The sequence below is a fragment of the Cynara cardunculus genome (assembly GCF_001531365.2).
Source record: "Cynara cardunculus var. scolymus isolate 2C chromosome LG 14, CcrdV1, whole genome shotgun sequence".
Classification (NCBI taxonomy): domain Eukaryota; kingdom Viridiplantae; phylum Streptophyta; class Magnoliopsida; order Asterales; family Asteraceae; genus Cynara; species Cynara cardunculus.
Genome location: NC_037541.1, coordinates 14,278,035 through 14,287,914, shown reverse-complemented (window position 1 = coordinate 14,287,914; position 9,880 = coordinate 14,278,035). Strand labels below are relative to the sequence as shown.

General features: G+C 37.1%; 1 protein-coding gene across 3 annotated transcripts; it reads right to left on the bottom strand.

Annotated features, from left to right (window-relative positions):
- Positions 1-368: 368 nt before the first annotated feature.
- Positions 369-8,129, bottom strand: LOC112526340. Of its 3 annotated transcripts, none has more exons than XR_003070589.1 (5): positions 8,061-8,129; positions 4,011-4,153; positions 1,590-1,626; positions 645-1,480; positions 369-411 (listed from the first exon to the last, which is right to left on the bottom strand). XR_003070589.1 is itself a non-coding variant. In XM_025136609.1 (4 exons), the coding sequence occupies exons 1-3, from the start codon at positions 1,776-1,778 to the stop codon at positions 765-767; spliced, it is 759 nt and encodes a 252-aa protein (XP_024992377.1). In that variant the 5' UTR covers positions 1,779-1,851; the 3' UTR covers positions 369-411; positions 645-764. The 3 variants fall into 3 exon arrangements, 1 of the variants encoding a protein (XP_024992377.1); XR_003070590.1 differs by lacking the exon at positions 8,061-8,129 and adding an exon at positions 4,290-4,418; XM_025136609.1 differs by lacking the exons at positions 4,011-4,153; positions 8,061-8,129 and adding an exon at positions 1,773-1,851.
- Positions 8,130-9,880: the final 1,751 nt, after the last annotated feature.

The window sequence follows — 9,880 nt, the reverse complement described above, 5'->3', positions numbered from 1 at the left end:
TATATATATATATATATATATATATATATATATATATATATATATATATGCATGCATACCCTGAGTCTTGAAAGATAAAGCTTCTTTAAATTGACCTACTATACAGAGTGACGCATACATAAATTAATCCATTGCAAAGAATTGAATCATTTATGAATATCCAGCAAACGATTACAAAGGAAAAGCAACTAATCCTGGATGACATATACAAACCTTCAGTCCAGGAATAAAATAAATTCCAAAAATTAAGACACATTAAGAAGAATGTTTTCAAGTAACATGAAGCTCGGAACTGAAACCAAAATACAAAGGCACTCATGCAATCAATCATCGACTTTCTGCAACTTTATATATATATATATATATATATATATATATATATATCATTGCAAAATCTTTGTTCCATTGTACCTGCAAACCAATACAAAACAACAAACATTTTTAAGACATATTATGTACCAACTCTTTTCTGTTTTCTGCATGCATTAATTAAGATCTGCTGATGTTAGTTCTATTAACAAGCCTGCAGGCAAGATCAGCCATACAAATTAAGTGCCACTTCCATTTGCAAACATCGATGTTTCTTGCATAATAAATACTATAATTTGCTAGCGAGTAATTAAGAGATACGAATGCATACATACCTACTAATATTCGCTCTTAACCGATCCAGGTATGCGTATTGTCTTCCTACACAGAGTCTCCTTTTGATTCTCAACGTCTGGATGGATCTTCTTCTTCAACATCTTTCTCACCAACTTAATTCACAAAACAAAGCATATATTTGAGTAACACATGCGCATTATTATTGAGAAAAAAAGAAAAATAGAGAGGCTCACTCGGTTTATTTTCTTGATGGGGTGAGCTGGGTTCTTCTTAGAGATTAATGCAACCCTGTCATCATTTGATGCATGTTTCGTATTGGATTCAGTAGTATCATGATCATAATGGAGTACTTTGACATGATCTTCATCATTATCAGCTAACTTGTTCTTCTTCAACAAGTTCTTTTCAGAATCAGCCCAAAACAAATCAGCAAGAGTAATTCTGTCTCCAGCTTTCCTCTCCTTTTTCACTTGATCAGTATCCAAACCTGCCAAATCCTCCACACCATCTTCATCATGATCACTAGGTTTACAAGTTGCATCACATGAATATTGTGGGTGATGATCATCTTTCTGATCATGTAAAAACCCATGCTTACAAGCTTTTAACACCAATGGGAAATTCATTTCCCGTTCCTGGTCTCCTCCATCATCATCAACGAATAATTCATTAGGAATGATTTCACACAAATACATGTCATCTTCAGGTTTGAAATCTTTCAATAATGCAGGATCAAGCCCTAATGTCCCAATAGATAGTATGCCTTCTTTCCAACCGTCAAACACACTATCCAAGGCTGCATTTTTAAGCAGAGCGAGTTTGTCCCTCCCATTTCCAGCAACCTCAGTCTTAGCAGCATCTTGGCCAACTTCATCTGTCAAAAATCAATTATGAGCAATATTTAGGATATAACATTAATTAAGTTCATTAAAAGAAAGACATGAAAATAATGCACAATTAATTAATGAGCGAGAGAAGGTCACCTTTCTGATGAAACCTACGGTGAACCCAGTTGAATATCTGTGGACAATTATGTAAAACAGGTTAAGATATATATATATATACATATATATATATATGTATGTATGTATGTATAAGATGTCCATGAAAGTATATAATATATAATTAATCCCAGAAGGCATCTAAGCATCAACTAGTATACATACCTTCATTTTCTAATATCTTGATTGGTGTGGTGCAAGTTGATAAAGAGAGCACACACAACTAGTTTTATGTAAATTCAGATGAACGACAGAAGATAATAGTCACTAACGTTAAGATTGTAGAAGAGGAACAATATAAACGAAAGCGAGAGGTGGGAGGGGTCAACATTGTGGAAGGTTCAGATGGCAACACGTATCACGATCAAAAGGGCCCCCTCAACATAAGGTATGTTTGCCTTTTAAATGCATTATAGAAAACATTAATTATTTGGTATGGATCTTAGCTGCATCATCTTTGACTCATGATACCCATTAATTAATTTTTGGTCCAATGAATTGGATATATAAAATCTAAATTAATTACACAGTTAATTATGATTAAATGGATTCTCATGAAAATGTGGATCCTATGCAAATTCAATAATGTTTTTTGAGTTACATGTTACCTGCTAAAGAAACTATGGACATGCATGTTGGAGATTTATAATTGTTTTGATATGTGGGATGGAATATATAAGAAGAAACACTATACATACATTAACAAACAGAAAGTTTGTAAGGAAAAGATCGAACCCTCTTGATTCTTGACGTTTGTGGACCATTACTATCTTGCATGTATTTTTGTGCTGTAAATTTGACTGCTAGTGCCATGTCTTTTACCCATAAATAAATAAATGAAAGCCATGAAGCAACAAATATTAAAGGCAATGGACTGTTTACTTCTAGTGTTCCCCTAAACCCCAATTAAGTCTTATTCCTTTAATTGGCAAGCAATCTATATATATAAAGCCACAATTAATCACAAGAAAAATAAGCCACAGATAGAGAGATATACATTATTCCATATGTATATATACAGACCAACTTAAGGTCATTTATAATAACCGGAAATTATGGTACCATGCATGCCCTTTTTAACTAGTACGTATTAGATTTTTATGATCCCTGTTTATTCTAGATCAAATAATCAGGCAAAAATTCATATCCGTATGGGTCCCCTCTCTCTCTCTCTCTATCTTTTAATCATCATAATCACCATCATAAATAAATATATATATATATATATATATATATATAAATACACACACATGTATATAAAAAAACCATACTTATAGCTACTTTAACCTTGTCTATCTTTGTTCAACGAAACACCAAGCTCTTCTTCTTGTGATCACTAATTCAAAAAAGACCAAGCTAATAATTTGTATATATATAGTAATTAATAATAAATTAAGAACGAAAGTTGTGAAGACTTTTTGTAAAGATGGTGATATATATAGTGAAAAACAATATTGATTTTTATGGTGACAAGTGATAACATTAAAATGTAATTGGTCAAAAAAAGGATAGGATTTATAATTTATCCAATAATGCATGCAAAATAAAATGTGGGTTGTCTGCTTTCCAGAGATCGTTTTTTTCCCTTTGTTTTTTAGCTCCAGATCCTTCAAAGTGCATACAAGCGTTTAATTGTTTTCTGCGTGTATATATATATATATATATATATATATATATGCAACTCCATTATTTCAATCAAATGATCCTATATAGCTAGAATCTTCATTCTACAAAGCTACCTAGGCATACAAATTATATGACCACCAATTTGAACTTCTATTTCCATCTCATCACTTGGCATATATATATATATATATTATATATATATAAATTAATTAAACAAGATCTGAATCATCAAAAAAATGGCAACTTATGTCTCATAGTTATAATTATTGGGATGTGGAATTTGGAACGATTGTTATAATGATGGCTTTAAACCCATATGCTTAACAAAACATTAAAGAATCACTCATAATTAACGTGGAAGATTTATTGTTGGACAATACCCAGAACCTGAAAAGAAATTACAAACTCAAAATGCAATTGTGTTTCAACTCTCTCTCACAGACTGTGATCTAAATTTCATGTATCCGGATCGGAACGCAATGGGGCATTTATACTAAGCATATCCAAAAATCTAAAGTCAATACCAACACTAGAAACTCGAATTTCCTTACTTATCACCTTGCAAAGCCCATGCTTGATCATCAGGTAAAGATTTTTTATCACAAGATTACATTGTGTGCGTGATTATAGGGTGTGGTTTTACTTGGTGTTTTTCTCAAACTTTGGCGTTTTGGTGTCTCATACAAGTATGTAACAATTTTCAACACTCGACAATGATGTCAAACAACTTACAACAAACAAAGATGTTGATAAAATCCACCTTGAGCGCAGAAATACCTCTGTTGCTGTCGAAGCGAAACCAGATCAAATATCCCAACTCCACCTTAGGCCGAAATATCTTTGATGGATATCAACACAACCCAAAACTTCCTCCACCAAGTTAAGCAAAGCTCCAAAGTAGCACCAAATATCTTGAGATGCTGTGAATGAGAACCGATGTTTCCAAAACGAGTGTTACTTACGGTCTCCAGTAAGTGTCGTATTCAATCAAAACACTCCAAAATTAATTAAACAAGGAAACAAATATCAAACAAAGAACGTAAGATACATGCATACCAAAATCCCATATGGATTCAATGTATCAAACCAAACGTCCACAAATATCGTTCTCCATTCAAGTGTTGCTACTCAAAAGTCAAAAGAAAATCAAGCAAACATTAGGCATGGTTTAAAGTGCATCATCATCAAAAGCTAATGATCGCTAGTTATGCCTTGGCATATATCTGATTTGTTTTTTTCAACTTGAGAGTTGAGACGATTCTTCACCCAAGTAATATCTAATGACAGCATAAACATCAATTACACGACTTCTATCTAGTAACTTCAAATCTATTATCAGATAGAAATGAAAAATAAAAACCTCTCATGCATCTCGGAGTTTTGAGGTTGCAAGAGCTCCAACAAAATGGTTTTCGACCCAATCAATGTCCGGCTAAAATACCCAAAAAGCAAGTCGAACATAAACTAATCATCAAACAACAATTGAAATCTCGATTGAAACCAAAGGAGCATCCACTTATATGTTTTTACCTACTAAGGCCGTGAAGAACAAAATTTCTAGGTTGCCTTGAATTTTATTTGAGCCATACAAGTGGTTGAAATTTTGTATCCTTAGAAAAAAGGGTGTCTGATAGAGGTGGATTGAGAAAAAATTTAAACAAGACACTTTGACTGCCCACCGCCACACCACAACAGCCCCTCCACATTTTCAAACTTAATGTCGAAACCCACCACCCACCCCCTCTATTTGCAACCCCAAAACCATGTTTTCTTTACCCAAAATGATGAAGGATTATTCCAAACAAGAAGATGATCCATTCTTGAAAACTGGAAGCAGTAACAGTGTTTTGATGAGGAATTTAATAACAAGAAAAAGGCAATGGCTTGTCTTCAAAGTGTTTTGATGAGGAATTATGCCATTTTGTGTACATCCAAATAAATCCTTACTTGACCAGCTTTTGGGCAAATTAATTAGTTGAACAATCAAGCATATATTTAGGTGCCATTTCCTTTAGAAATTAATGATGCAAGCAAAAGACTTTATACATACAAAAACTTAGGTTCCACAGAAACTATAGCAAAAAACAAAGTGATTCATGAAATGAAAGAAAGAGATATATGTTGCCTCTATTTGGAGGCCACCCTAAAAAGAAATAAAGCAGATTTTTGATTCAGGTGTCATTGCAAAGCTTCTATGTTACTTGTGTTTAAAATGTTTCTTTCTGGATTTTATTCCAATCTTCGTTACCGGCTCTCCGTATCCGATTCAACCATTTTCTCATTCGCTGATTCCTTGGTCATGTCTAATGCTAAACTTTATCTCCTATATAAACATTGCTTCTCTCCCTCCCTCCCTCCCATATCTGCATTCATTAATTTCTTCCATTCATAATGTCTAGCCAGCAACCACCTCCCTCCCGTCCATGGTTCCGATTAGCCACCATGATCCGCCCACCACCACCAGTCGAAACACCTACCTCACAGTCCAATCAAGCTCCACCACCACCAAGGCCTGCCTTCATTCGACCTACATTTACCCCAACAGCTCCACAACCAACCCAAACCCCAATCCCACCACCCCAGCAACCCACCCCAACCCCACCTCCTCCACAACCCACCCCAACCCCACCTCCTCCACAACCCACCCCAACCCCACCTCCTCCACAACCCACCGCAACCCCACCACCACAACCCACCCCGACCCCACCACCTCAACAACCCAACCCGACTGCATCTCCTCCACAACCACAGCGTTCGCCTACTGTACTACCTCCACCATCATCAGTTCAAGCTACTAGCGGGGTGGCACCACCAACTCCTAGTGTTTTGCCACCACCAGCATCATCACCTACTAAAGCTCCACAGGCTTCATCCCCGGCTTCACCAATATCTCCATCTCGTAAACCATCACAATCATCAACCCCTAGCACACCTCCATCACAACAATCTGCACCTCCCTTGCCAGTCTTAACTTCCCCTCCACCACCTCCTCAATCACGTCCCATACTACCATCGCCCACAACTACCAGGAGCCCACCCACCACCGCCCGTTCTGCAAGCACAGCATCCTCTCCACCTAAAATTGTCAAACCATTAGAATATAGCCCACCTCCATCCTCCGCCTCTAATGTCCTAACACCACCAGTATCTCCAAGAGTTCAAGATTCTTCTTTAAAACCTCCACCACCATCTCCAACCAAGAAGACACGTTTCGTGCTTTCACCACCTCGTCCTTCCCCATTGCAACAATCCAAACATCCCTTAGCAGTTTCAAGTTCCCCTCCACCTTCTCCTCGGTCACGTTCCATAGCACCATCAATGACAACTACCGCATCCTCCCCACCTAAAATTATCAAACTGCCAGAAAAAACCTCACCTCCACCTACTACCATCAAGCCTCTTTCTCGTGCTGTTTCTCCACTATCACTCCCTTCACTTAAACACAAGTCCTATAATGAGATCCCGCCAGAAACAGAATTCAAGCAGAAGACCATGCATGTTCAAGAAACGAAAGAAAAACACAAGGGTTCTGCTAACAGTGACTTTCGCAGGCATATTGGTGGGGGTACTCATAGCCCCAAGCATGATATGACCAAAAAACCAGAAATTCCTAAGAAACACTGGGATTCAGAAAATCCAGGGAAGAGTATTATAACTATCGCAGGTGAGAACAGAGGAGCTATCATGAAGCTGATCCCTTCTGGGGACAAAAAAGATGAGTTTGGTAACAGCTCAAACAACATTCACATTAGGAGAGACAATCCAACCTCCTCAAGCGATGGAAAGACATTGAAAACAGAATCAGAAAGAATGGCAAAAGCAAAGAACAAGAACAAGAATTCAAACTCACTACTGACGACTGCATTCCTGAACAGTAATGTACAAGGTGTGAACAATTCTATTCTCTACAATTGTGTTACCAATCATCATGACCCTGGTATCCACCTCTCACTCTCAAGAAAGTCTGATGGTGATCATGGATCTCATATCAAGGAGCAGAAGAAAGAATAAACATCTTATCATAATCTAAACATGCAGACAAAAGGGTCAGATTATCAACTTGTTGTGCAATTTCTTCATCATCTAGGTATCAGTGCGAGTGAATGAATAAATTGAGTGCCCAAATTTGAGTGATGGAAAAGGGCATGAATCTACTCCTTTTTTGTTGCATTTTAGTTTCATGAACACGACTAATAAATTGAATGCAGTATGCCTGTTTCACCTACGGAACAGACTTGCAGGATGAATTAATAAAGAATGAATGTTTTTAAATCTTTGCAATTGGGGTATGCATCGCTTAGCTCTACTGTATAGCTGTAAAATAGGAACACAATCTTCTTCACCCGTTTAAAACCGAATACCTATTAGTCATTAATGAAGTTTTGAAGCTTCTTTACACATGATTTAGACTGGGTTCAAGTTAGGTTTTGATTAGTATGCTTCACTAAACCAACTAGGACCATCCTTAACTGAAATCAATGCCCAATACATGATTTAAGCGTGTCTGGCTGCTGCTCGGAACCACCGCCATTGACGAGGTCTTTTATCTTTGACTTTAATTCGCTTTTGGTCGATCACTTACCGATTTTCGTTCCGAACACTTTACACGGCATTCAAGGTATGATACATCTAACGATTTTTTATGTGACCTAAATCACTTTAACAGCAAATTTTCTTTACCATATTTCTCGACTCCGCCAAACACGGTGCTTAAAGGCCGACGGCAGCCTTCTGGCTCATCTCGTTCCAAGATCTCAACATTCAACTCGTAACAACACACTAAACAACAACATGAAATTAATCAAAGCTTAAATGTGTAAATTATACCTCGATTGTTGCTTGAATGTCGAGAACTCTAAAGCTGCGTATGCGACTGATTTTTGGTTTCCAATCGAACGATTCCAATTTTCGCTGGTTTTCCATTTCATGAGTTTCGAGGATTGTCAAATCAGGCCCCTCCATTTTTGCTTCTTAATTATTTCACCACAAATAAATATATTTTGTTTTATTTCCTTATTTGTTCTATAGACACACACATATATGTTTCCCTTTTTAGGGTCATTGAGCCAAGAATAAAAGTTATGGTGAGAAATGTAAGAAATGGTCTTCATCTTTAAACCAATTCTAGTTGAAGATCAACATTAAGGTGACGTTTGGTTCACATAATGTCTTTAGATGGAAGATCTGTTAAAAGAATTTGACTTTAAAGAAATATGAATAGAATATTATCAGATTTGACCATCTGTTTGGTTGGCAGACGTTGGAATGGAATCTGTTTAAACATTAGAATCTGTTTGTTTGGTTCACAAAATATAGCTTTGAAATTAGAATGAAATATTGGTAAATAGCCAAAATGTTTTTTTTTTTTGAAAATTTTAATTTTTTTTAAAACCATTAATTAAATAATTATTTAATATGTAAAACAATATAAAATACATAATCCAAATATAATCATAAGTCAAACGAAATTACTAAATCAACGGTGGTCGGCGGTGGTTCAGATTGGTAGTGGTCCACGGTGATTCAGATCGGTGGTGGTGAAGTGGTTCATATGGCGGTGGTCGACAGTGGTTCAGATTGATGGTGGTCTCCGGTGGTTCAAATCGGAGGCGGTGGTGATTCAGATCGATGGTTGTTCAAATCGTTGATGGTCGGCGGTGTCCGGCGATGATTCAGGTGGTAATCGTCGATGGTCGGCAGTGGTTCAAATCAGTGATGGTCAGTGGTGCTTCAGGTGGCGGTGGTCGAATGTGGTTTAGATTGGCGGTGGTTCAAATCGGGGGTGGTCGGCGATGGTTCAGATCGGCGGTGGCCGGTGGTGATTCATATTGGTAGTAGTTTGTGGTGGTTCAAATCAATGGTGGTCCGTTGTGGTTCAGATGGAGATGGTTGACAGTGGTTCAGATTGGTGGTGGTCCATGGTGGTTCAGATGGCGGTGGTCGAGGTGGTTCAGATCGACAGTGGATCAGATCGGTGGTGGTCGGCAGTGGTTCAAATCGGTAGTGGTCGATGGTGGTTCAGATCAGCAATGGTTCAAATCGGTGGTGGTTGGCGGTGGTTCAGATCGGTGGTAGTCGGTGGTGGTGGTCGGCGGTGATTCAAATGGACAGTGGTAGGAGGTGGTCGACGATAGTCATATTGGGTTTTATGAGATTAGGGTATATTAGGTTAAGGGGCATATATGGTATTATGAAAATAGAGAATTTCATTCTATCAAATAACCATATAGTTGCTAAGGAATGTTAAATTCCTTTATTTGTGGAATTTATAGGATTTTGAAGATTCATTTCGTGAAAAAGAATGAATCAAACGAGTGAATGAAATTTGGTCAATGGAATTCAACATTCCAATTCTATCAGATTTCGTTAGAATCTGCGAACCAAACGCCCCCTAAGGAGTTGTTGCACTAGATCAATTCACGTATCAAGCAGAATTAATTCCTATTTTCACAAGATTCACGTCTCTTTTTTTACATAGAGGTTTTTATGATAGTTACTCTAGATATTATACATATATGTTTCCCCTTTTACATAAAGGTTGTTACGATAGTTACTACGAATGCCTAGTGTGACGAAATGAAATGTCGAAATACACTAACACAATCTATCAGTATACGTAACAAGTCATCTATAAATTAGCGATGAGT